Below are 26,965 nucleotides of genomic sequence, written 5' to 3'. Positions count from 1 at the left end.
AACTACTCGATGGCTTTTATTCATATGCACTGTATATTGCATTGGAAATGCAGAGGAAGACTTATAGAGAATGTGAGACAAAAATATTTTGAAAGAAAAAACAAACATGCCCACCAAATATGTATCTTGCATTTCTCCCCCTTCTCTCTTTTTCACATTCTCCCTCTGTGTTTCTCCCTCTCTCTCAGGCTTGTAACTTATGCTGAATCTGTCTGTACTGCTTTTGTGAACACTGAAGACCACACCACCACCACCACCACCACCACCACCATCACCACCACGATGACTCCGGCGACTACACTGCACTCCTCAAACCATCAAAATGGCGGATGGAATAAGAACTGACCTCACAGCTATTGTGACAAAACAACAACAAAAATAACGACGACAACAACAACAACAACAACAACAACAACAACAACAACAACAACAACAACAGCAGCAGCAGCAATTTAGCTTTGGTAGCTTAGCTCCTGTCCACACATATTCTATCTGGTACCCAACGGATTCCCAGGCCCACTCCCCACTCACCATTCATCACTCTTCTCTTCTCTTCTCTTCTCTTCTCTTCTCTTCTCTTCTCTTCTCTTCTCTTCTCTTCTCTTCTCTTCTCTTCTCTTCTCTTCTCTTCTCTTCTCTTCTCTTCTTGTCCTTTCTTTTTATATCTATCTATCTCCCATCCTTCCTTCTCTTCCTCCCGCTGTTTCTCTGGAATCTGGGCAGTGTTGTTTACTAGGTTGCCCCCACAACACGTCATTCTGAAAACGATGCTGTTGGGGGGTGGGTTTTGAGGAAGTTATTTAGCTGGGGATGGGAGTGGGGTGGGTAAGGCTTGGTTGGACTTGATGTATTTCTTTTTTCTCGTCACAGACTACTGTACATGAGCTTGTTTACTAATGCTAAGGAAAGAGTTTTAAGAAGTGTGATGTCTGCAGTGGTTGATTGTGGTGTCTTAGGGCACAATGGTAGCCATAAGCCTTCAAGTTTTTGGAGTCTGATTATTCGTTTCTGTTGCCTATCCTTGTGTTGAGGTTTTGGTTAGTTTCTTGGGGATTCTATTGCGTTAGTTGTAATGGAGTGGATTATTATATATCTTTATAGTAACGGTGTCAACCTCAATGAAAAAAAGTACATGATACATTTATAAATATTATTTTTTAGCATTGTACAAATATATGAATTAACTTATGTCCTTTGACTTCAGGCTCTTCAAGAACCCCTTATGAGAAAATAAATTTAAAAAAGGTCACAGCATAGAAAAAGAAAAACGTTAAACTATTGCTGTGTTTGTTTAACATGTACTTTTGCCCGTTTTCTCCAGTCTTGTGGTTGCTTTTAGAGATCATTATCAATTGGCGACTTCTGTGTGTTCTGTTTAGATTTGTTATCCATTTTTTGTGTTTTTATTTTTTCACCTCTTCCTTTCCTCTTACTCATAGAGGGATTCAAGAGTTACTGCTGCCCCAGAAATATATATTTTTCTTGTGTTTTATTTTTATTGTCTCCTGAAAAAAAAGAAAGAAAAAGGGAAATGTAAAATCCAATGTGTGTTACTGTGTGTGTGTGTGTGTTTGTGAGTGTGTGTGTGTGTGTGTGTGTGTATGTATATATGGGTGGGTGGGCGTGTGTGTAAAATATGGGTGTGTGTGAGTGTGTGTGGGGGTTGGAGTGTGTAGGAACTGCATGGGCACATCCCATGGGTCACACACACGATCAAAGCAAAGTAAAATGATGACGTTATGAATGAGTTATTTCTGTCTTTTGCACTAATTTAATAAAGCCGTTACTGTAATTCCCACTTCATCTGTTTTAGTCTTTCAGAAGTGTGTGTGTGTGTGTGTGTGTGTGTGTGTGTGTGTGTGTGTGTGTGTGTGTGTGTGTGTGTGTGTGTGTGTGTGTGTGTGTGTGTGTGTGTGTGTGTGTGTGTGTGTGTGTGTGTGTGTGTGGCGCTTGACGTTTTTATCACCGGCCACTGTGGCAAGTGGTTTTCTCAAGCCACAAGCCATTTAGCCTTTCTGCTCGCTAGAGTTTTGTCATCAGTTTTTTTTTCTTCTGTAGAATATTCTTGCATTATAAATATAAAGTAGTAGTTCATACACCGCGCTCTTCCGTGTGGTGCGTCTCCAGTTGAATAACTTGGAAGGTGAAAAAGTGAGACACTGACGAAGGCAACAGCCGAAACGTTCTGCTGCTATGTAAATACAAAATAAAAAAGAAGAAAAGAAGAACCCGAGTGCGATCCACTTTTTCACCTTCCAAATTATAAATATAAAGAAATGATGCAGCTACTGTGATTTGTCACATCAAATAACAAGTTACCTGTCAAAGAGCCTAGTGAAATTGTTATTAGCCGCAGCCAAGTTTTACCAGCATTTGGTCGGTTGACGGGTGCCATTGTCAAGCTCTGCTATGCACGTGCGAGTGTGTGTGTGTGTGTGCTTGTGTGCATGAGTGTTGAAATAAACATGTCAAGTGAATCACTTGAGTGTACATATTATTTGCTGAATGCAGCCGGAGTGGTTACAACATGGAGATGCATGGATGAGGGTTGTAGCCGTGGAGACCGCAGATAAACTGCACATCGGTGAGATGATGTGAAATTTTTTTTTTTTTTTGAGTTAAATTTAGTTAAATTTGAGTGGGTTGCAGTTGAAGACGATACTAATATACAAGATATGTTCAATTGCACAACAACTAATGCGGATGGCAGGCAGGTTCGGTTTTGAAAATTGGTATTAGTGATATTGAGATGCGGTTGTGGATGAAAAATAAATAATCCGCGCATCTCACCCTCACCCTCACCTCACCCTCTCTAATGAACATTACTTCACAGCTTATTGCTTTTGAAGAAGGCACATTGATCCAGGGATGATAACCAATACCCTGTACCAGAATAATTGTAAATCATTTTTAAATAAGAACGTCAGCTAGGTATAATGCAATGTACTGTAGCAATGAAACACTGGTCTGATTACACAAGGCTTTTGGGGATTACTTTCAAATCTCAATATATCCGTTTTTCAAGCTCAAAAATCTCCTTCATATGAGGGCAAATATTGTAGATTTATTATATTATTATTTTCAGATGGCATTGCCCATTACAGTCATTGGAATTAAAATGACACAAAAAAGTTACTTATCCAACTTCTTGATGAGTTTCTACACTTTTCTATTTTTTTTCAGGGCAAACACATCATTATTCAAGTCAAGAGATTTTTTAATGAATACCAACTTATATAAAAGGCCACATACATTTTGTGCAATAATTAAACCCAACAGGTGAAAAAAGTAAAGAATAAAGTCAAATGACTATTATTTCATCTACTGTCTTTATATACTGTACTTCTGCACTTCAGCTCTAAGCTACCACAAGCAAAGAGGGCCGGTGAAAGTTACTTAGCTGACGCTTTTATCCAAAGTGACAAACAGATTATTGGTTACAGTCCCTGGAGCAATGTGGGGTTAGATGACTTGCTCGAGGGCACCTCAGCCATGGATGGAGGTGAAGGGAGGGGTAAAGGTAGGATTCGAACCTGCAACTCTCTGATCTTACGAAAACCTCCCTAACCATTGGGCCACGTTGGCGTATTTATTATAAAATTACGAGGGGATCTTTCATAAAAATTCCAATACATTTTTACTTCATAAAATGTACAAATTGGAGGAAAAGTAAAGAAAGTAGCCGCAAAACTAGAGGAAGTAATCAGGGACGATCCCCAAAGCTATGACCATGACAACCCTAAATACATAATGCATTCCCCTGTCAAGGCTCAGGACGATGATTGCATTTTGTATGACATGTTTCCATTAATTCTTAATAATCATCATCTCTCTCTCTCTCTCTCTCTCTCTCTCTCTCTAGTCCCTCTGCACACAGAATAACTCTCCACTGTGGATAAATATGCCATGTCCCTTTTGTCTATGCATAGCTGAGTAGGCAGACCAGTGAGGTGAGTTGATGAGAGGAGACTCGGGTCCAGAGGCAGAGGCAAAGGCACACGCTGGCAGTGAGCCGTCGTCATTGGTAACTGGTGACTATGATTTCGTATACAGTATGCATCTGCGCGTGACTGGGCGCCTGCCTGCCTGCCTGCCTGCCTGCCTGCCTGCCTGCCTGCCTGCCTGCCTGCCTGCTCTCGTCTGCTCGACACTGAAATCAATAAATCATCTGGGCCGATCATTAGCAGACATAATTGAGGCAGCCAGCTGTGATAGCCAGGCGCCCTCTCCTTTGACAACACCACCGGTGGCACCATGAAAAGTTCATGTGGAGAGACAAAGACATGGAGTGAGAGAGAGAGAGAGAGAGAGAGTAGAATTAGAGGAGGAAGGGGGGCATAGAGGGAGAAAGAGAGAAAGTTCGGTCTATCTGTGACTAACGTGTGACACTATTGTGTGTGTGTGTGTGTGTGTGTGTGTGTGTGTGTGTGTGTGTGTGTGTGTGTGTGTGTGTGTGTGTGTGTGTGTGTGTGTGTGTGTGTGTGTGTGTGTGTGTGTGTGTGTGTGTGTGTGTGTGTGTGTGTGTGTGTGAGAGAGCGCGTGCGCACAGGGCCACTGACAGCTTTGGCTAGGCTCAGGACAAAAGGGCTCCTTACCCAATACAATGTAAGGAGAACCCAATTCTGGGGCCCCTCTGTCCTTGGGCCCGGGACAACTGTCCCCTTTGTCCTCCCCTGTCGGCTTCCCTGGTGCATGTGTGCATGCATGTGTGCGTGTGCGTGTCTATGTTGACGTGCATGTGTGTGACTGATAGTGTACATATCTGGCTTTTTTGGTGCATTTCATATATCTGAATTCCAACCGCGAGACCCTGGGGTATGGAGTAAGGAAGTGGACTAAAATATGTGTGTGTGTGTTCAAGCAATCCGTGCATAATTGGGAAATCTGTGCGTCTTTGAGCATAAAATAAATATTTCCACATGTGTTTTACTGGTTTGTGGTATGAAATTGTCAGAATACGAATTGAGAAGTTACGACTTGAAAAGTTACGAATCCAAAAGTTACGAATCCAAAAGTTACGGATACGAATTTCCCTAATCTCACGTTGCTGACGTCATCACACCACAGCCACAGCTCTAGAACCTCGATGCTCGAGCCGCTCGAGCCAAGCGCTACGGTATGTTGGCGGCAGAGGGAACTACTACTACTCTAGTAAACCCCAAGAGAGCTTCATCAACGGACAACACAAGAGAAATGGCGGATCAAAGTCAGGTATGAGGGCACTTTGGGTCTTGTAACTATACTGATAAAATACTTAATTGTTCTGATAGTAAAATGATGGCGATGTATTCATCAGTAGATATGTATCTCTGTTCTGTTCAGTTAAACGATATCCTGGAGACAGCCAGGAACCTGGTGAGCCTGCTAGGCGCTATGGATCGTAGCTCTAGTGCTGCTAGCCCTCAGGGTCAGAGCAGGAAGGTGCAGGTGGAAGGGCAGGGCCATGTCCAGGCAGGGTATGTATTGTTTTGTTACTGGGAGAATGTCGGAAACCTGGTGAAATAGTAAAGGAGGTTAAGAAGTAGTCCTTATTTTCTTCAATGACAGCGGTTCTTACAGTAGCCTAGATGTTCCTCTTCGCTCAGGTTACCTTCACCAGTAGTTTTATCACTCAACCATGTTCTTGAAATACTTAAGGGAGCACCTTTGTTTTTTTTGTTGTAGTTGTCTGTTGTTTTTTTTAACTTGTTGATGGGCAGTTGTTTATCTAACGGTATAGGCCTATTAAGGACACGCGAGATGAAGTGAGGTGAAATTCAGTGTTCCATTCTGACTGCTCTCAACCGTGATCACCAGGTCCTCGCGGCAAATCAAATGTAACCGTTATGTCAATAAACAGTGAAACTTAATTTCTCTTATGTACAGATGTTCCAAGAAAACTGAACGAAAAGTCCGCGACACCAAGCTTAAGAGCAACGGGAGCTTGGTGTCGCGGACTTTTCTTCAGTTTTCTTGGTATTTTTTTCTAGTCCTGCACCCAATCTTTTTGAGACAGATGTGCGTGTTTTTCTCTTTTTGACAATACAGATGTTCCAAACACAATATTTTTAAATCTCAACATATCTTCATGTTATTACATGATATTGTGTCAACATAAATGTTACACAAAATTACAGAATAATAGCTCTTTTGGCTGGTATCAAAACAGTGTAAATCAGTGCATGTGTGTTGCTATATGCCAGTATCATTCAAACTGTATATTGCTGTCTTTGTCAGGCAAGGGAATGGGCAGCCTTCTGGGGCACAGCCCCAAAATGGGCAGCCTGAAGGCCGTCGCTCTGTACAGCAGGAGTTGACGAGGTACGTTTCTTTTTGCTATATGGATGGAGGTGGTCAACCTAGATTTCTCATCTGTCTGTGCTCACAATAACTTAGGACATGGACTTGAACATATCAACATATCAACAGAGCCCTATTAATAAACCTCTTCTATTTTTAGATCTTTTCCTGGTCTCTTTCGCAGGGAGGCGAGGGGCAGAAAGCGGTTCATGCCCTACGGAAAGCCCCAAAGAAATTTCATGGTAAATTTCTTCCTGCTCGACGAACAGCGCCTCAGGACCCCTACTGGTGAGGAGGAGCTGCAGCTGATGCTGGCTGGCCTGGGGAAGCGGTGTGTGAGCGTGTCAGAGGACGCTTCACACTCCAAGGTATCCATAGTGTCTTGCTACTTTGTCTGTATCTGTTAACCTATATCCACCAAGGACATGCAGATGCAAAGCCCTTATATGTTGAAATGTGTTCTATAAGTTGACAGATTTACTGTTGGAGGCCTTTCCCAAGTTAGCCGGCGTCTCTGGAGGCTGGATGGTACATAAATCCTCAGGTATAGGCTGCTTGTCTATGTTCAGAACAGCTGTGGACTGTGTGTGTGTGTGTGTGTGAGCAAGAGATCAACTATGTTTCTTATCTTAAATTTCATGTCACTCCAACTTTTCAAGTGGGGTATGTCCTTACATGTACTGTATTTCAACTGTAAATTCAGGGGCTCTCTCATGGACATCAATAACAGCAAATTTACCATTTTACAGGTGGAGGTGGACAACGAAAGCTAGTGGTGGTGCCTCCGGAGTCGGAGGGTTACAGTGGGCAGCAAATAAGATCCGCTTGCAATAATGGGAAGTGCATCCTTTACATTGCCCCCATTCAAGAACAGATTGATATTACTCCATTACCTCCTGATGCGAAGGAATTTAGGAACATGCCAAAGGCGGCTTGTGGGAAATGTGGCGTTATGGTGCCTCTTCAGGGACTACCGGGGCACATCAGCAATTGCAGCAGCGTAGAGGACATAGAGGATTTATGCAGTTCCTCGGAGGAGGTACTTTAAAAATAGGTTGTGCATTATTAGGTTTGATAACTGTGGACCTCATTGAATAACTAAATGTGTTTCTCATATGTAGGAAGGTGATCCAATGACTCAAATGGTGAGATTTGTTTATTTGTATATTGAAAGGGTAAAAATCAAAATGCCGGATGTATTTCACTGGTGTAGCTTTATATTTTTGTGGTTTTGTTATTCTCAGACTGCAGAATGTCCTGTGTGTGGCATGGCCTTCCCCGCACACTTAATTGAGGCTCATGCTGCGGAGTGTGGTGATGCCTCAAGTTCCAACGAAAGGTAATGCCCTTGTTTTACACTGATGAGAAATGTAATGATTATGACCCATTTTTGTACCTTCATGTTATATACCAGCTTTACTGCCAGCCTTACACAAAGCCTTTTTCATTTCTCCATGTCTTCTGCTTTAAAACAGATCTTCTCACCTTGTCCACAGTGAGATTGCCACAGTGGCCAACACTATAGTACAGAAAAGGTGTGTGTGTTGGTATCATATTATAAGTGGACAACAAACATTGATCGTCCCTGTACATGCCCTTTAAACATTGATTGTCCCTCTTTCATGCCATGCTTTATTTATTTATTTATTTATTTCATTTTCAAGCACGGAAGATGTTCTACATTTCCTAGCCGATCGTGTTGATGCTGCCAAAGAATTCCGCCTTTGCATAGATCGACAGGACTTGCTGGAGAGCACCCTCAGTCAGTGGCAAAAAAAAAAAAACTCATCTCCTGTCAACGTCCTGAAGGTGGTGTTCCTGGGAGAAGCTGGAGTGGACACGGGGGCACTCAGAAAGGAGTTTCTGACAGGTAAGCCTTGTGTGTGTGTGTGTGTGTGTGTGTGTGGGGGGGGGGGGGGGGGGGGGGGGGGGGGGGGGGGGGGGGGGGGGTTTGTCATGAATTAATGCTATGAAGTGGTGTGTGTGTGTGTTTTTCATAGACGTTATGACTGCATTGGAGGACCGCTTTTTTGAAGGGCCCGGGGAACAGGGGAAATGGCCAAAGTATTCAACAACAGACCTTGAGACCAACAATTTCCGGTTGGTGTTACATATATTGCATGATCCAAGAGTTTGCTTGTTAAGTGTTCAAACCCAAATGAAAGTGAAGTGTGTGTTTGTGTGTGTGTGTGGTTTGTCCTGTCACCTAAGTGAAACGTGTGTTTGTTTGTTTGTGTGTGTGTGTGTGTGTGTGTGTGTGTGTAGAGCGGTTGGGGAGATTATGGCGTTGAGCCTGGCCCAGGGAGGACCACCCCCAGCTTTCCTCAAAAACTGGTGCTACAACATCATATGCCATGGGGAAATTGAACACAGCCAGCTGACAGCAGAGGATGTGGCCGACTGTGAGTCAGCAGAGCTTATTGCAGCTGTAAGTAATAGCAATAGCCGCATTCGAACCAAAGGCAGCTGTCAGTACCTTGTAGTGGACAGGTTTTGGGATTGTGCTATGCAAATGTTATTTCTCTGTTCTATTTAGGTTGAAAACTGCACAGACACAGGGGCCCTGCTAGAGCTGTCAGATGGAATTATCAGCTGTGGCTATTCACGAGTAATTGCATTGAAGAACAAGGCAAGCATCATCCGGTTAGTATTTTTTAAATGTATTTCATTTCGAGCACAGACATTGCACTTTGTTGGTGTTGCTTGCCCCCTGTAGACTTGGATCGTAGCTATGTTGAAAATGCAGGGTGAGAGTATCACTTAGGATTTAAAGGTAAAGGTTCTGTGGGTCATATGAAATGTCACAGCTGCCCGCATGTGGCCCCGCGGCCTGACCATAACACTAATATCAACAATGTTAGTTTAAAACTGAACATTCTTTTTGTTTTTCTTGTAAGGGCAATTGTGCTACACTCTACAATGAGGATAATGCCTATGCTACTGCAGCTGCGGAAAGGCCTACAACTATATGGTCTGCAGAGCGAAATGGCCACCCACCCAGAGGCATGCCATGGACTTTTCGTCCCTGGAAGAGTGGAAGAGGTAAGTAGTGAAACATATTTTGTTTTGTCCCTAAAGTGCCACATTTTCTGTTAATTGTACAGTGCTCGGCAGCAATGAGCCATTAACTCAATCCTTGAAGTAAAATCTGCCTTTACTTTTTATAGCCAGATGCAGACTTCTTATTAATGAGCTGCAAAGCTCACTACAGCGACCGGGGTACCCAGAAGGAGAGGGAGGAGAGGAAAATAATGAAATTCTTCCAGGACTTCCTGGAGCAGATCGAAACGAAAGGTAATCAACATCACACTGAAATGCATACAGTGNTTTTTGTATGCTTTCTTTCTAGCAGGGTAATGTTCTTAAATGATTGGTGTGATTTTGTTATCACAGAGGTCTGGGAGGAGTCGGTGGACGAGTCCGAAACCAAAGAACTGAAGCTAACGGTAGGGGACGTTTTAAAATGGATGACTGGGATAGCACATGTTCCAATACTCCCTGCAGAGAAGAGGGACTTTATCATTACTATTCAGTTTGATCATAACTGTGCTGAGCACCTTGGGGAACACAAAGTGTGCTACCCCACAGTCAGTGCATGCACACAAACTGTCACACTGCCGGTGCAGCACCTCAGCACCTTTGAACAATTCACCACTGTGTTTGGTAGAGCCGTCTGTGGCAGTGCCGGCTTTCACCGAGTGTAAATAGTATTATGACCAATGTTAATCACAATGTTTGGTAGAGCCGTCTGGCAGTGCCGGCTTTCACCGAGTGTAAATAGTATTATGACCAATGTTAATCACAATGTTTGGTAGAGCCGTCTGTGGCAGTGCCGGCTTTCACCGAGTGTAAATAGTATTATGACCAATGTTTATCACAATGTTTGGTAGAGCCGTCTGTGGCAGTGCCGGCTTTCACCGAGTGTAAATAGTATTATGACCAATGTTAATCACAATGTTTGGTAGAGCCGTCTGTGGCAGTGCCGGCTTTCACCGAATGTAAACAGTAGTTTTTGTTTTTTTAAGTTGTTAAAATATATGAATTCACCACTGTGTTTGGTAGAGCCGTCTGTGGCAGTGCCAGCTTTCACCGAATGTAAACAGTAGTTTTTGTTTTTTAAAGTTGTTAAAATATATGAATATTTCATTTACAATGGTTTTCATTTGTGCTATTAAAGAACACAAAGAGGATTTAAGTGTGCAGACATTTTTCTTTCTATTGTACAGTTTTTGTTTAGTTAGTGTGGTCCGGTTGAATACAGGTAACATGTATGGTTCAAAGTGAGCCATTTTGGCTTCTGTAACAGCAAAAAAAAACAAAAAAACAATTGCCCTTTATTTGATTTACCATGAATTTCTATGTAAAGAATTTCAATGGTCAAAAACTTGTGAACAGACATACACACCAACAAATGATTATATGAATGTGATATACTCAAGTTTTATTTACATTGAGTGAAAACATTGTAATACTAATTACCGGTAGATGTAACAATCTGCAACATGGTGACATACAGGTCTTTCCCAAATGATGCAGAATCTGCCAGAGGATTGATAATAGACCTCACGGCTTCCATTGCAGCTGGAGCAATGGGGCACTCATATTCTGGGACTCGAACGCCAAAATCATTTGAGACCGGACCAAATGACTCCCAGTCTGTCCCGAACATCTCTGGGTTCTGTAAATACTTAAAACATAATACACAAATGTTTTTTTTTTAATACATTCAGAAAACAAGTACTTCACAAAATAATGGTAAATGTTGGATCTCTGACACACTTGAGAAATGTGTTGGCTAGCTATACAGTGTATCTGTCTGGCTACACTTCATGTAGGGGGGGTATCAGGAATACTAGGCACAGATTTACAACTTAGTATGCATTTTTATTCGGAAGCTACTAGCAAAACAGCCAATAATCGTGATATACAAACCTCAGATTCTTCAGCTTCCACATCAGTCATGTGCCCCAAAACCCAGAGTTGGTTGGGGGTGAGTCCACCCTCAGTCCTTAAAGGGTGGTTATCCCATGCCTCTACAAAGGTATGGAGGGTGTTGGCCAAACGCGGGATGAAGATATGGTGGGCACAGAACAGGTGAACAACATTGGACAAATCCAGCAGGCCGTCTTCTTCAAGACTGTGAAGCACCTCATAGAACAGCTGAGTGGCGCTGACCCAGACATCTCGCCACAGTCGCTCAATTCTAAATTGAAGACAAAACAAATTCATGACTACTGCAATCATAATTTCAATTGTGTTTTCAGTGTATGAGAACACATTGATTAAAAAAAATAACTAGTGGGTAATGATTTGATAACTGCCAGTTCACCTTTGGTTGTGAACGCTCTTTCCAGCTATGAAGCTACCTCTTCCAGTGCCTTTCACGCTGAACATAGCTTCAGCTACTGCCACATTTTCAACACCTTCATCACCTCTGACCCTACAGAATGTGCAAGAGTAGCTCCCATTAGAACATTGTGTGCATACTGAATCAGCAGACAAAGGGGGGAAAAAAGTAACAACACAGTTCATTCTACTGAACCACAAATCACCTGGAAGGCCAACCATATTTCTCCACTGCTTCCAGAAAGAATGTAAGAGCTGTGCTCGCTCTGTTGTTGTTTGCTGGCCCCAGGTATCAATGGACACAGATGAAGACAAATACTTGCCAACTAACCTTTTTGTCAGACATTTGTTTTTTTCTTTAGGCTAACACAGACCCATCACCTGGTATTATGAATTTTATGGATGTGTTTAATTTAAAGCATACCTTTCTAGAATAGCCGTCGATTGCCCCGAATATCACAATGTTGTACCTGAAAAGCAAGAGGGAGTCACATGATAATATGTTTACTGCGAATCGAAAATTCATTAGTTACCATTTTATTCCTAAATGTATTCCTCAACTTGTCTTCAGTCAAATATAGAATAAATGTTTAATATATCACTCACATTTTGTCGCTTCTATGCATATTAGTTTAAATGCTTTGACATTTATTCAATATGGGCTATATGGTTTTAAATTAGAATTTGGAAACCATCTAGGGTAGGCCTATAATGTGCCGTGACATTGTGCTTTGGTATGGTGTCTGATGATGGCACTTCAGGAAGTTTACCGTATCAGCTTGTGGTTAGTGTCCATGTGGACCAAGGACAATGGACGGCGGACACAGTAGGTTCTTCTGACAATGCACCCAAGCTGCATCATTCTGTGGAACACCCCGTCAGCATCGACCCGGTGCATGGACTGAGCCACCCGTTCCCACTGGACTTTGTGTCCCTCTGCTCGGAGGCAGCCTTTCACCATTCTGTACCCTGCAAAGTCCAAAAAAATGTTTGAGTCAACTTTAGCCACTAGACTATGAGAATGAGAAAACGGAGGCTACCCATGTTATATTATTATTATATTACTAATTATAGCGTATATTATAGGCATAATACACTAACCGGCATTTGGCAGTCTTGCTTTAACTCTCCGTACTGCATGATCAAGCTCATCATCCGTCATTTCGCTGTATGAGGCTCTGGCACCAGAGAATCCAAGATCGCGCATTCTCCTGGACACCGTTTTCGCACTCACCCCCAACATGCGCGCAATTGTAGTTATTGGTAAGCCCATCTTACTAAAACGGGCCAATGCGTCCTCAGAAATTGTCATCCTCGGGCGTCCTCTTCCGTACTGTGGCGGTTCCAGTAGCACCATTGCCCGTGGAACAGGAGTAAGGGCCGAATTCAACTTTTCCTGGAGGTTTACAATGCACTCCAGTACATCAGGTACAGGGGTGACGGTGGACGCGGATGTCCATATAAACGCCTCCTGATTCATAATGAACTGGAAATAATCCAGGTCAACAGGCTGTCCCAGTATGCCATTAAGCCTGGCCAACAGACGGTCCCTCAGCTGTATCAGCAAAGGCTCCTGCAAACATGAAATTGTATTAGGCTATAGCCTACATTTGATTTCGCATGCACTTGTAAACTAATTCGTTTTTTTTTTTTTTTTTTGCATTTACACGGGTATTAGGCCTAGTCTGATGGTAGGCCTATTAGGTTTCAACTAATGAACATGCCGAATTCACTCACAAGCCAAGTTTATTAACATTTCATACACAAAGTTTAATGTGCTTTTCATACAACGCCGCCGTAGCTATTAGCCTAGTGATTGAAGACCGATAACGCGGCAGCGGGCCAGTGCCAGCCTATATCTAAACAACACAGCAGATGACAGCACCGCTGATAATAAATTACCCTAGTCAGATAAAAATGTAAATAAATAGCCTACACAGCTGATGAACGATAAAGACATGGTAACATAAATCCATGACAGACAAAATGATTAGGAGAAATCAATAAACTTAATCATTGATAATCATTACACAAATAATACTGACTTACAGGTTCATCAGCTGTCGAAGACCCTTCTGCCATTTCCTCTTCGATTTAAATAAATAGTAATTAGTAATTATAATAAATAGTTGGCCTATTAAATATAAATGTAAAAATATGCATACCGGTAGCAGTGTAGGCTACTAAAACTAGTACTTCCCAAACAATTTGCTGTTACCGTGGTGATGCCTGTGGCGTGATGACGTCAGCAACGACGTGAGTGGCTCTCCTTTCCTGTACTTGGGAAATTCGTATCCGTAACTTTTGGATTCGTAACTTTTGGATTCGTAACTTTTCAAGTCGTAACTTTTCAATTCGTATTCTGACAATTTCATACCACAAACCAGTAAAACACATGTGGAAATATTTATTTTATGCTCAAAGACGCACAGATTTCCCAATTATGCACGGATTGCTTGAACACACACACACATATTTTAGTCCACTTCCTTACTCCATACTGGGGCTCCTTGTGGGTAAGGTGTCATATTCAGAACGGTCAATGTGTTGTGTCTGTGTATGTGGACGGCCCCAGGGATGTGTGTGTGTGTGTGTGTGTGTGTGTGTGTGTGTGTGTGTGTGTGTGTGTGTGTGTGTGTGTGTGTGTGTGTGTGTGTGTGTGTGTGTGTGTGTGTGTGTGTGTGTGCCTGTGCGTCTGTGTGTGTGTGTGTGTGTGTGTGTGTGTGTGTGTGTGTGTGTGTGTATGTGTGTGTGTCCATGTGTATGTGTATGTGTAAGTGTGTATTGTAAGAGACAGGTGAATGCCCTTGAGGCCAGTAGCCTCTCTCTATCAGGAAGAGGGACAGAACTGTCAGATGCCTAATTGTTCCCACTGAGCTGCTTTTTGGAATTGTAGGGAGAACAGGAAGAGAAGAAGAAGGGAGAAGGAGAAGAAGTTGTGATCAGTTTATTAACCCTTTCCACTCAGGGAGTAGGATCTACTGTAAGTCCTGTGCTGTGGAACAAAAGCCATGTCTAAAACAAATACATATAGGTTAATCCCACTATCTATATAAATGTCCATATAAACTGATTGGTGTGGCCTATAGGTTCAATCTTAGAAGACTAACTAAGAAAAAAAGGAATGTTCCTGAACCATAGCTCCCTATCGGTCAGACCAGAACCCAGCTCTCTATGTTGACTCGTGAATTACGGAACTCCGTGCCTCATCACCCAGGTGATCTCATTATGACCACGCCAGGCCACGGCTCTCATCTCATCCAATCACAGAGCCCGCAGGAAACAAGAGCCCTCGTCCAATCACAGAGCCTGCAGGAGTCCGGAGTTCTTGTCCAATCACCAGCTGCCAAATTGCCATGGCAATTACAGACTCTCTGTCCCTCTCGGCGTAAGAGGACACTAAGGTACCCACATGCACACATAGGCCTACAGGTCCATCACTGTTCCTTGTCCAGTCTTGCACTTTGATGTCAGTCTTTAAATGTCAGTCCTGTGTATGTCTGTGTCCTTCATGGTACAGTACAGACTAGAGAGAGAAACTTCATTTCAATTTCCTTGTATGACCTGTGCATATGAAGAAACTGACAATAAAAGCTGACTTGACTTTGGAGTTACCTTGTTGGCCCTCAGAAAACATCAGAAAACTCTCTCTGCTGTATGTGTGTGTGTGTGTGTGTGTGTGTGTGTGTGTGTGTGTGTGTGTGTGTGTGTGTGTGTGTGTGTGTGTGTGTGTGTGTGTGTGTGTGTGTGTGTGTGTGTGTCTGTGTCTGTGTGTGTGTGTGTCTGTGTGCGCGCGTGCGTGTCTGTGTGTGTGTGTGTGTGTGTGTGTTGTTTATGTCTGCAGCTATGTGTGCACACGTTTGTCTATGTGTCTCATGAATGGAATCATTTGTCTCCACCTCAAACACATGCAGGGTGAAATCAATATTTATTTCTTTAATGAGCATCCCCCCCTATCTCCCCATTCTCTCCAGCTACCCTCTTTAGCCTCCTCTCACCCCCCAGCAGTCTGATGGACGTGGTTCACCAAAGGCTTCAACACAGTCAGCTCATCAATACTCATCATTGGATGATTAAAACAACCCTGCTGGAGCCACACACACTGGACACACGAGTGTTAGATTACACATGCCCCAGCTGGGGGGACCATAGACCTTCTATAACGGGTAGAGAGAGGGGCGAAGTGACAGACAAAAAGGACAGTAAGGTAGAGAGAGGAAAGGAGAGGAGAGGAGAGGAGAGGAGAGGAGAGGAGAGGAGAGGAGAGGAGAGGAGAGGAGAGGCGAGAAGAGGAGAGGAGAGGAGAGGAGAAATGGAAGACAAGACATTGAAGAAGAGAGGACAATGTGGAGAGATGAACAAGTGAGAGATACAGAAAGAGAGAGATGTTTGCAAAGATACAGTAGATGGAGAGTGAGGGGGGGATGTCTATTGAAATGTGTGTGAACGTACAAGGGCTAATATTAATAATCAAAAGTTGTAGAGAAATGAAAAAAACATGATCAAAGAAAAATATTGACAAGAACATACTGAGCGAGAGAGAGAGAAAGAGAGAGAAACAGAGAGAGAGAGAGAGAGAGAGGGAGAGAGAGAGAGAGAGAGAGAGAGAGAGAGAGAGAGAGAGAGAGAGCACTTGGTTACAATGTTGCAGAGGGAATCTCAACCATTTGCGGTTCTTTGTGTTGCTAGACCCATTGAAAATCCAGTGAAATCAGCTGTCTAATAAGGCAAGTTATGTGATTATTGGTAGACCTTGACCCTTAGCACCTCTCCCACTGTTCACTTTAGATATCTTTAGATTTTCATATGTTTAAGGAGAAAATTAAGAATATTGATTTTGCTGGTCATTCACATAGGCTACACGCCCTGACATTTGTTTAGAACAACGTCAGCAGGCCTGCGTTGCATGCAAACACTAAAAAAGAGAACAAGATTCTGAAGGACCAAATGATATAGTGTGTTGTAGAGTCACATACACATGACTAAGATTTGACTAAATGTTTTGAAGAAGCTGGAGGGTCAAAGACGTGCAAAATGGCATTGTCATTCAATATAACGGATACCTTCTGCTGACTGTAACGGTAAAAAAACATGATTTTTAAATAGTTTCAAGTGAATGGATGACAGCCGGGCTTTCATGAATTCACTGGAAAAAAAATAGAATAAAAAGAGTCATGTTTTTGACAGTTACAGTCAGCAGAAGGTATCCGTTACAGTTTTTGCACGTCTTTGACCCTGGAGCACCTTTACTCCGGTCAAATTGACACACAGTATATGGTGGAATCACGTACACATGCACAAACTAACACATACTGTAAGCCTACATGCAAACCCATGCAGAGAGACAGACAGAGAGTCAGACAGACAAGTGAGAAGTTGTACCTCTGAGTGTTTTGTTGTTGTATTTGATATTGTTGAGCTGAATAAAGCTGTTACATCACATAAAAACATCATCCAACAACTATTTTGGAAGTGTAGTTTAACACAATGCTATGCCAGATGGCCCGTCCATTCGCGTGTAGGCCACACTAAAGGCAAGAAGTGGGACATGAGGAGACAACAAAGGCACTGTAGGTAACAGGAGAAGAGAAGAGAAGAGAAGAGAAGAGAAGAGAAGAGAAGAGAAGAGAAGAGAAGAGAAGAGAAGATAAGAGAAGAGAAGAGAAGAGAAGAGAAGAGAAGAGAAGAGAAGAGAGGAGAAGACAAGACAAGACAAGACAAGACAAGACAAGACAAGACAAGACAAGACAAGACAAGACAAGACAAGACAAGACAAGACAAGAGGTGAGAAGAGGTGAGAAGAGGTGAGAGGATGATAAAGCAGAGAAATAAATGGAGAGGAGGAGATAAAGGGAGAGGAGAAAAGAGGTGAAGTGAGGTGAGGTGAGGTAAGGTGAGACGAAAGGAGGATAGATCTGAGAAATAGCAGCAGAGAGGGATTAGGCAATAGGTGGAGGAGGAAGAACAGAAAAGGAACAGCATGAGAAAAAGATAAGAATACAAAAACATGGAGTATATGAGGAGAAGAGGAGCTTTGGATAGACAGCAGGGGGAGGCAGAAGAGAAAACAACAACATGCAGAAAAGAACTGTGGGAAAGACATCCTCTGGAGTGCATGTAGCTTTGGTGAATTTAGGTATTTTCACAGGCACAGCGGTGTGTGTGTTTATCTATAGCTGTGCATGATGGATAAAAAAACCCATGTCCGATATTCTTCCATCCTCCGCCCCATGGCTGATGGTGTGTGTGTGTGTGTGTGTGTGTGTGTGTGTGTGTGTGTGTGTGTGTGTGTGTGTGTGTGTGTGTGTGTGTGTGTGTGTGTGTGTGTGTGTGTGTGTGTGTGTGTGTGTGTGTGTGTGTGAGAGAGAGAGAGAGTCTGATATTAAGTCATGCTTCAAGGATCACAGCTTGCCAAGAAATGTTGAATCTATACACGCACACACACACGCGCACACACACACACACACACACACACACACACACACACACACACACACACACATACACACATACATTTTATGCAATACGATAGTACTTTATTGTCAGTTTGCACTGAAACTTATTTTGCATCCCTGAGCATGAGTCATTTAAGACGGGGCATACCCATAACATCACAAGACTCTTGCACATGTGCCATGCTCCACATGCATGAGCACTAACTGACAAAAACAAATAAACTCCTTCTCTCTTCGCCTTCTTTCTGTCTGCCTTTCATTCCTCCACCGCTCTTCTCAACGCACAGGCTAGATACGGCTGCAGTCTAGGGGCGCCCACCTGCCAGGGGGCCCCTGATTGGCCACAAGTGAAATATTGCAGAATTGTGACAGGATGTAGGATGTTGGAAAAGTCATCTATTGTGTTGAGTATTGTGTTGTATATGTGTCCTTAATTCCTAGCTGGTGAGTATGACACTGTCTATGAACATTTTGTCGAAAATGTGTCTTTTGGGGGAGCCTACAGACACCTGTAGCCTAGGGGCCCCCGGCAATCTTAATCCGACTCTGTCTCCACCCTCCACTCTATCTGTCCCCTGGTCCTCTCCGACACCACTCTTTATTTCTCCCCACACACCTCCGGTCTACCCTACACTCTATCTTTCTTCTCTGCCTCTCTTTGACTCCATTTCTTTCCCCGCACTCCATCTTTCTTAACATTCACATCCGCCCCTCTTATCCTCCATCTCCCCTTTTTTCCATTCCTCCACTCCTCTGGTCTGGCCCTCCACAGTCGATATCTCTTCTGAACTCCTTCCTCCACTGTCTATCCATCTCTCCCCACTGTCCACCTCTCCACATGTCCACTCCCACATCTCTCTCTCTCTCTCTCTCTCTCTCTCTCTCTCTCTCTCTCTCTCTCTCTCTCTCTCTCTCTCTCTCTCTCTCTCTCTCTCTCTCTCTCTCTCTCTCTCTCTCTCTCTCTCTCTCTACCTAACTCATCTATCTTCCCACTCTCCATTCCCCACCCCTCCACTCATCCATCCATCTATATCTCTCCTCACTCTCTCCCTCTCCCACACTGCAGCCAGATGGCTCTCTCCGTATGCACGCTCTCACGCTACGCTAATTATTATCAGAGATCTAAAGCCCAAACAGCTAGCCTTTTAATGGAGGTTAAAATAAATAATCAAATACGTCAGACATTTTTCTCTGCCGCTTAGTTAAGTGCTGGAGGCAGGCTAGAGGAGAAGGCTGGGAGGGTAAGAAGAGAGTGATGAGGGAGAGAAATGGAGGGGTGGGTGAGAGCACCTACAATGGAGTGGATGGGGGAGAAAGGGATGAAGGCCAGAGGGAGAGAAAAGGGGGAGTGGTGAGGTTGAGGAGCTGATGGGTGGGGTGGTGGGTGGCCGGGTGAAGGGTGGGTGTGTGTGTGTGTGTGTGTGTGTGTGTGTGTGTGTGTGTGTGTGTGTGTGTGTGTGTGTGTGTGTGTGTGTGTGTGTGTGTGTGTGTGTGTGTGTGTGTGTGTGTGTGTGTGCGCAGGTGTGGGACACTGTCGAAATAGCAAGGGCTGTCGCACACGCACACGCACAAGCACACACGCACACGCACACAAACACAAACACAAACACAAACACACACGCACACGCACACGCACACACACACACACACACACACACACACACACACACACACACACACACAGCCACACAAAGACACACACCAACCCATTATGCTAATACATGAAAATCGCAGCGAGGGCCACCACTCTTGAGTTTCAGATTCGTATCGACTCTCCTAATCACCAGGGCCCTGTCACCCACTAATTGCCAGGAAGGAGTTCCAGGGGCCCGGGCTATTTTTACCAAGACACACCAGAGAGAGCAGAGTGAGTCAGCCAGGGAGGGATGGAGGGAAGAAAACGAATGGAGGGGGGGGGGGTAAAAGAAGGGATAGAAAGGAGAAAGTATGGAGGGGGGAAGAAATAGAGGAAGGAGAAGGAGGAAGGATGGAGGGAGAGAGAGGAGAATAGGAACGGATAGATGTTTAGAGGAAGGATCGTATCGTAAGGAGGAACAGAGTGAAGGAGGAATAGAGAAATAGATGGAGTGATGGGTGGAGGAGGGAGCCAGTGAGCATAATACACCTACTGTGTATAGCCTACGTAACTAGGCTGCCCCTTACTTGCAGATACAGTCAATATTCACAAAGCGGCAAAGAATAAGAAATGAACACAGGCATCAACACACAATATTTTCACAGTGCAATAAAAGACCTCATGAAACAAGTCACCTACTGTACACACACACAAACGTTCTCTCTCTCTCTCTCTCTCTCTCTCTCTCTCTCTCTCTCTCTCTCTATCTCTCTCTCTCTCTCTCTCTCTCTCTCTCTCTCTCTCTCTCTCTCTCTTTCTCTCTCTCTCACACACACACACACACACACACACACACACACACACACACACACACACACACACACACACACACACACACACACACACACACACACACACACACACACACACACACACACACACACACACACACCATGTTCACAAATTAAACTAAATGGCATTTTGCAATAGAGCAAATGAGAGGGAGTAGAGACAGGGAAACAGAGAGAGAGATAGAGAGGTAAAGCAAATGTTGACTTTCTGTACATAAACAGCAACTCTCTCTAACTATTAAGCCAGGCTTACATTGTACGACTTTTTGCCCGATTTTGCCACGATTTGTCACTCGCATGACTTTTTGGGAGTCGAGACGATTTCTTGCTCAATCGGAGGTCACTCGTGAGTCTGGCATCGTGTAGTGTACATGGGGTAACGACAAGTGATTTCACCTCACGATCGTGCAATCGCAGGGTCGCAAGATAATTAAAACTGTTTGAAATCCTGGTCGTCCGTCGTGAGTAAATCGCACAGTTAAAGCAGTGCTACGACCCGATTCGACTCAACACATGCACAAATTGACAGGGCAGCGCAGTTCGCTCTTGAGCGCTTCCTCATCTCCACCTCAGATGTGCATGTTCCCTCCTCATTTTTGTCATCTGTTGTCCCCAAACAAGCCTGCCATGCCACACAGTGTGAGAATTCTGCTCGTATCCGACCGTCGGCTTGTATAGTGTGAGGGGACTTGAGTCGTGAGATGTGAACTTTTAAATCGTGAAATTCCCTTGTGCAGTGTGAACAGAAGCTTAATACGCACGACTGAAAATATCGCACAGTGTATGCCCGCGTAAAGGGGAAGATGGAATGCAGAGAGTCTAGGAATAAAGTGAAAGTGAAAGCCTAACTGGGACACTCCAGCTCCCATTGTCATTGTGACACAGCACTCCACAGCACACAAGTGTTCACTGCACACTGCACACAATGAAATTGCATTTGGGCAGCCCCCAATTGCACCAGGAAGGGAGCAGTGCGGCGGGACGGCACCATGCTCAGGGTACCTCAGTCATGGAAGAGGATGGGGGAGAGCACTGGTTAATAACTCCCCCCACCAACCTGGCAGGTCAGGAGTCGAACCAGCAACCTTTGGGCTACAAGTCAGACGCCCTAACCACTTACCCATGACTGCCCATATAAAAAATAAAAATAAAAAGGTGATAGAAAGAAAGAGAGGAGGAAAAACAAGAAGAAGCCTGTTTAAACTGTTCTATTTTGGAACCTGTCAACAGAGCTGCAAGCCAATTACCTTTGAACTTAAAAGAGATCACCTTTTGCAGTGAGAGCAGCTGGCTACCTAGCAGGCCCTCAGCCTAACAACCCCATGAGGACCAGTGCTCTGGTCGCATGCACACACACACACACACACACACACACACACACACACACACACACACACACACACACACACACACACACACACACACACACACACACACACACACACACACACACACACACACACACACACACACACACACACACCTCTGCTTCTGAGAGCTGGCCAGGCCACCCCTGGTGCATGAAAGGATTTCTGGTAGACTAATTGCCTGTCCAGTTCTTCTGAATAACCTCTCACAGTGTTCATTTTCTTCTCTGCCATGTTCAATTATGGCATTATGACTGTGTATAAATACAACGGCAATTTTAATCATATTTGCATTTGTGCACCACACTTTTGCATGTTTTCTCCTGCTCTACGATTATCTGCGACAGGGTAGGGTTAGGGGTAGTTTTGGTCCGACCACAATTTTGCCTTTTCCTTTGCTTGTTTCACTGTTCTTGGCCAAAGTCAGGTTGCAGAAACGTTGCTTTACTGACAGGTTAGGGTTAAGCAGGGTGCGAAATACGGGGGGGTCAGGGGGGGTCTGCATCCTCACTCGACTAGAAAGTGCACGGATCAAACATACTTTGTGTGCTCCAATCATGGCACCATCTCACACGTGTAATTTTTCAATAAGGTTATAAGCAAAACACGACCTATTTCAGGGTAGGATTTTGGTTTTCTGACCTAAATTAATGAAGGAACAGCGCTAGCAAAGTTAACTGTCAGTCACTTCTGGATTGTTTTGACTAGCAGCTGATGGACGTTATTTTCTTGAGCTATTCAAGACATAAACGCCAAACGTTAATGTTACACATTGATGTAGTAGCTTTGAAGATGACAACATCCATCACGTTGGGTGATTTCGTCCAACAACTAGCCTACAGTTTGAGCCAGGGCTATGCGAGTTAGCACCATGGTTCCACTGGTTACAATACACCTGTCGATACCAGGGTGAGAATTTGAGATCCCACAACAGCTAAACAACTGTGATGCATGACAGTTCAGGAAATAAAAAATATGAATGGAGGAGTGTTTTTTTATTTCTTAGGAGTGAACAACTGCTGCGATAGGCAGTCACTGCATTAATCACGTTGATATCGCAGCATAGAAAGTTTATCTGTCCGACCTAGCAACTGTAACTAAAGAGGGCGGGGCTTAGCCAAAGGCGAATTGCAAATGGACAACGTATTTGATGTGACGTCTGTCTAAGCTTTCAACTGGTGTGTGCACATCCCAAAAAAACAATCGTTGCGGGTGCAGGATACAGTATAAAAGGAAAGGAAAGCGCCTAAAACACCTATAACACACCTTACACCTATAAGTGTTAAGACTGTGGTGATTTATAATTACATGCATTCCTCACAATAGCCACTGGAAAAAAAGATGTCCTATATCATTCTGCATCACGTTTTATGACAGGAAGAGCAAATAGGACTCACCACTGCTTGCTATATGACATGGTACAATGGTCCTCTCTCTTCGATTTTTACTCTAGAACATATAACATTTGCTTTATTATCCCATGAGTATACATTGTACAATCTGATAATGTTAATTACACCCTCAGTAAGAACTGAATTGCAGCAAGACCTCTTTTTACTGCTATGCTCCATACATTTGGAACCATCGCCAGAACACACTACACCTAGACACACTTCCTCCTGTTGATATATAGGCCTATATGTTTTTTAATCGTTTAAAATAAATCAGCTCTTAGCAGTGTAATTGCTTTTAAATACTGTATGGTGCCCATTTGTCTATGTTTCTTTGAATGAACACTACATGTTTTACTGTGTAACTTAGTGTAAGTAGGCTACATATGCTTACATATTGCTGCAGGCTTTGTGACACTGTGCCTACAAAATTGTGACATGGTTGTAAGTGACATGGTTGTAAGTCAAAGTGTAATCTAGCAAACAAGTGTATTTATGTCTATCCCCGGGACTTTACAAAGACTGGATCAGTAGTGATTAACCTACCTCTGTTGTGCTAAGTACACAATTGATCCCCATGTGGAGATCAACTGTGCTTGCAGTGAAGTGGCTGAAGGGGGAGAGAGGCGAGATGAAAGAATAAAGAACACATGCCTCTTTATCTCTTCCGCAAGCACTGGATTGAGTGGAGAGGAAAAACATGAAACTATACACACACACACATGCACGCACGCACGCATGCACCCATCGCACACATCACACACGTATACACATACACACACACGCACACACATCAAACACATGGGCTACTATTTTGCTCCTCTCGCCTCTCCTCGCTTCGCCTCGCCTCTCCTCTCCTCTCCTCTCCTCTCATCTCCTCTCCTCATCTCCTCGCCTTGCCTCTTCTCTCCTCTCTGCCTCTTCTCTCCTCTCCTCTCTGCCTCTTCTCTCCTCGCCTCTTCTCTCCTCGCCTCTTCTCTCCTCTCCTTTCCTTTCCTCCATCCTGCTGTCCTCTCTTCTATTTTCTATCCTTCTCCGCATTACAGTAACAGTTCCCCCATGTCTCCAAGTAAACTGTCTTTGACTGGAAACTACCCTACGTGCCCCTCGGCCATGCCAGCATATCACTTCAGCTGAAGATGCCACACACACGCACACGCACGCACTCACACACGCACGCACGCACGCATACGCACACACACATCACACACACACATGCACACACACACAGACACACACACACGCATGCACGCACGCACACAAGCGCACGTGCACACGCACACACAATCTAGTGTCATCTAGTGCCCTCCATTCCTCCACTCTTCTGCCTCTCTACACCTCTTTCCTCTCCTCTCCTCTCTTCTCCTTTCCTCTCTCCTACTCACTCTTTACTCCAGTTCTCCTTTTCTGTCATCACACTCATTGTTCACTGTTCTGGTTCCCCTCTCTCCATCCACTCCCTCTGTAACTCATACTCTTCTACCAATTGTGCTGTCATTCTCTCCATCTCTCTCGATCCCCATGACTCTGTCTCCTACCCCTTACTTTGGGCTCTTGTGGTTTATTTATGTCTATATGTCTCTCTGACATCAACTCTCTTTTTTTTTACCTTATGTCTCTTGCTCTCTCTTCCACTCTCTGCTCTGTCACTCTTTCCCCTGCCTATATCTTGTTTCAGCTGAGCTGAATACACACATACACACATACAGAAATCATACACACACCAAAATGGCAGCAAAGGAACAACCACACAATGTTTCTTATCCACTGGGAGTACAGTATTGGCTGCATGTAATGGTCAATATATGTGTAATGGTGTTTGTAATACCTGTGCGTAATGTCTTCTGTTTTATATGTATGCTACTTTACTCATACCTTAATTTCCCCCTGGGATCAACTGGTCAACTGGTGGGTCGCGACCCAAAAGTGGGTCGCGGAGGGGTCATGGGTGGGTCGCGGAGCCTTAGTGTAAAAAAAAAGCGTAATTCTAAAAAAAAAAAATCAAACTTTTCCTGCAACAATTTACAACTTTTATTTTGATTGACTAGTGAACGCTGTGTCATCTGTTGTCATACATACAATCTGAATGTTTATGCGAGATAGATAGCGTGCAACCAGTCATCCAAGTCTTCGTTACATTTTGAGAATTGCATTGAATTGACTTGAACGCTAAAAAAAAATTGGGTCGCGACCGAATGAGAGTGGAAAATGGTGGGTCCCAAGACTGTTCCAGTTGAGAACCACTGCTCTACTCTCTCTACTCTACTGTACCCAGGGAGGCTTGGCTGCAGACAGTTGAGGCAGTCACAGAGTCTTTTCGGGTCAGGGGTGCACTCCTTGACAGCATCGCAACTTACTTGGTTGCAATGCAATTTCCCATCGACAACCTGCTAAGTGACTAAGGGGTTAGCAGTGCTGTCACCTGAAGAATTATTGGTGTGAGATATCTCTGGAGTTGCATCCTGCCACGGAGCTCATTTTATTCGGCATGCTGAAAGCAGACAGTGGAAGTGAATGCAGGCTTTTTTGCCAACTCAGCTGAGCAGAATGGACATCTTATCAAGCAGTTTGTGGTGATGTAAAGTAGTGCAGGAATAATGTCTGAGTGTTGAATGACGCTGGTCCTAAATAGGCTACATGGTGTGATGAAGACCTTCAGTGGAATTGGAAATGTGTGGGAAAAGGGTAAACTCCTAGATTCCATTCCTAGATTATTTACCTTTGATCACACAGATCCACAGATCTGGCTGCACATCACAGATTTTATGGAGTTAAGTGACGTACATCCTCACTACTCTCTCTCTCTCTCTCTCTCTCTCTCTCTCTCTCTCTCTCTCTCTCTCACACACACACACACACACAAACACACACACGTAGGCTACGCGCACACACACACACACACACACACACACACACACACACACACACACACACACACACACACACACACACACACACACACACACACACACACACACACACACACACACACACACACACACACACACACACGTACACACACAGAGGAAAAAGTCTGCAAAAGTGTCAGAGAGTACAGTAAAGATGAAATGATGACCTATTTATACATCCTTGAAGCTGTTTTGATCATGCTTAGTGTGACAGGGTAATTATATGGATGGTATGATGTTTTTTCCAAGATGTGCTTCTCAGCACATTACAATCAAGTTGCAGTGTCAGTGAGCGCATACTTTAAATGCTTCAAAGATTACACTTTTTAATTCATCTCCTCTTGGCAGTAGCACCCGGGGCCATGTTATTTTGCTCTCACAAGCACATTTCACATTCAGGTAGTTAAGGCAATTGAAGTTCATATCTGCTCTGCTTAACCTTCATAGCCCAGACCACAGCTGCACAGCGGGTGGGAACTGAAACCTTACAGCAATGGGTTGAGATGGGGAGGATGGTAGTACATGGCAGACAACCTGGTAGCGTCTCATTGAACTGTCCCTGTACTAAATACTTTACTGTTTCTTGAAGAACAAAAAAACTTCCCCACACCACAAAACACTACATGCTACAGCAATGTTGCTAAAATAGCAAAAAAGATTATATTTCAACTTGATCATGCCATGGTTATAACCAATCTCGCTAACACTTTATTTTAGGGTTACATCTATTAGCTCTAATACATACAAAGAGCATGTATAAATAATTTGTAAGGCATGTACTAAGCAAAATC

General features: G+C 43.8%; 4 protein-coding genes across 4 annotated transcripts in view; 3 read left to right on the top strand and 1 right to left on the bottom strand.

The window, feature by feature from the left end:
- LOC134448156 (cadherin-13-like) overlaps positions 1–226 on the top strand; it is a 188,302-nt gene extending 188,076 nt beyond the window's left edge. Inside the window, exon 11 of the mRNA XM_063197916.1 lies at positions 189–226. Coding sequence (XP_063053986.1) covers positions 189–196 — 8 coding nt within the window. The 3' untranslated portion in view covers positions 197–226. The remainder of the gene's footprint in view (positions 1–188) is intronic.
- A 5,861-nt stretch (positions 227–6,087) lies between these two features.
- Positions 6,088–7,327, top strand: LOC134448155 (uncharacterized). The gene is made up of 4 exons (XM_063197915.1): positions 6,088–6,300; positions 6,464–6,647; positions 6,748–6,823; positions 7,029–7,327. Exons 1-4 carry the CDS (start codon positions 6,176–6,178, stop codon positions 7,325–7,327), a joined length of 684 nt encoding a protein of 227 aa, XP_063053985.1. The 5' UTR covers positions 6,088–6,175.
- A 21-nt stretch (positions 7,328–7,348) lies between these two features.
- Positions 7,349–10,019, top strand: LOC134448154 (uncharacterized). The gene is made up of 10 exons (XM_063197914.1): positions 7,349–7,424; positions 7,524–7,618; positions 7,755–7,814; positions 7,944–8,149; positions 8,280–8,379; positions 8,545–8,707; positions 8,816–8,922; positions 9,177–9,321; positions 9,447–9,573; positions 9,673–10,019. Exons 1-10 carry the CDS (start codon positions 7,413–7,415, stop codon positions 9,981–9,983), a joined length of 1,326 nt encoding a protein of 441 aa, XP_063053984.1. The 5' UTR covers positions 7,349–7,412; the 3' UTR covers positions 9,984–10,019.
- Positions 10,020–11,414: 1,395 nt separating this feature from the next.
- LOC134447018 (uncharacterized) lies at positions 11,415–13,227 on the bottom strand. The gene is made up of 5 exons (XM_063196303.1): positions 12,727–13,227; positions 12,396–12,594; positions 12,050–12,095; positions 11,609–11,719; positions 11,415–11,482 (listed from the first exon to the last, which is right to left on the bottom strand). The coding sequence occupies exons 1-4, from the start codon at positions 13,103–13,105 to the stop codon at positions 11,708–11,710; spliced, it is 636 nt and encodes a 211-aa protein (XP_063052373.1). The 5' UTR covers positions 13,106–13,227; the 3' UTR covers positions 11,415–11,482; positions 11,609–11,707.
- Positions 13,228–26,965: the final 13,738 nt, after the last annotated feature.

Source organism: Engraulis encrasicolus, chromosome 4 (assembly GCF_034702125.1).
Source record: "Engraulis encrasicolus isolate BLACKSEA-1 chromosome 4, IST_EnEncr_1.0, whole genome shotgun sequence".
Lineage (NCBI taxonomy): Eukaryota > Metazoa > Chordata > Actinopteri > Clupeiformes > Engraulidae > Engraulis > Engraulis encrasicolus.
Note: the sequence above shows the minus strand (reverse complement) of the source record. Positions and strands in the feature narration are given on the sequence as shown.

Bases quoted from the DNA above. Each gene is read 5' to 3' on its own strand.
- LOC134447018 (XM_063196303.1), bottom strand. From the start codon at position 13,105: ATGAATCAGGAGGCGTTTATATGGACATCCGCGTCCACCGTCACCCCT. The intron at 12,595-12,726 runs GTTAGTGTATTA...TGGACTTTGCAG, and splicing joins AGCAAGACTGCCAAATGCCG to GGTACAGAATGGTGAAAGGC. The intron at 12,096-12,395 runs GTAAACTTCCTG...CTTGCTTTTCAG, and splicing joins ACTAACCACAAGCTGATACG to GTACAACATTGTGATATTCG.
- LOC134448155 (XM_063197915.1), top strand. From the start codon at position 6,176: ATGCCAGTATCATTCAAACTGTATATTGCTGTCTTTGTCAGGCAAGGG. The intron at 6,301-6,463 runs GTACGTTTCTTT...TCTCTTTCGCAG, and splicing joins GTACAGCAGGAGTTGACGAG to GGAGGCGAGGGGCAGAAAGC. The intron at 6,648-6,747 runs GTATCCATAGTG...GTGTTCTATAAG, and splicing joins AGGACGCTTCACACTCCAAG to TTGACAGATTTACTGTTGGA.
- LOC134448154 (XM_063197914.1), top strand. The intron at 7,815-7,943 runs GTGTGTGTGTTG...TTCATTTTCAAG, and splicing joins AACACTATAGTACAGAAAAG to CACGGAAGATGTTCTACATT. The intron at 8,380-8,544 runs GTTGGTGTTACA...GTGTGTGTGTAG, and splicing joins CTTGAGACCAACAATTTCCG to AGCGGTTGGGGAGATTATGG.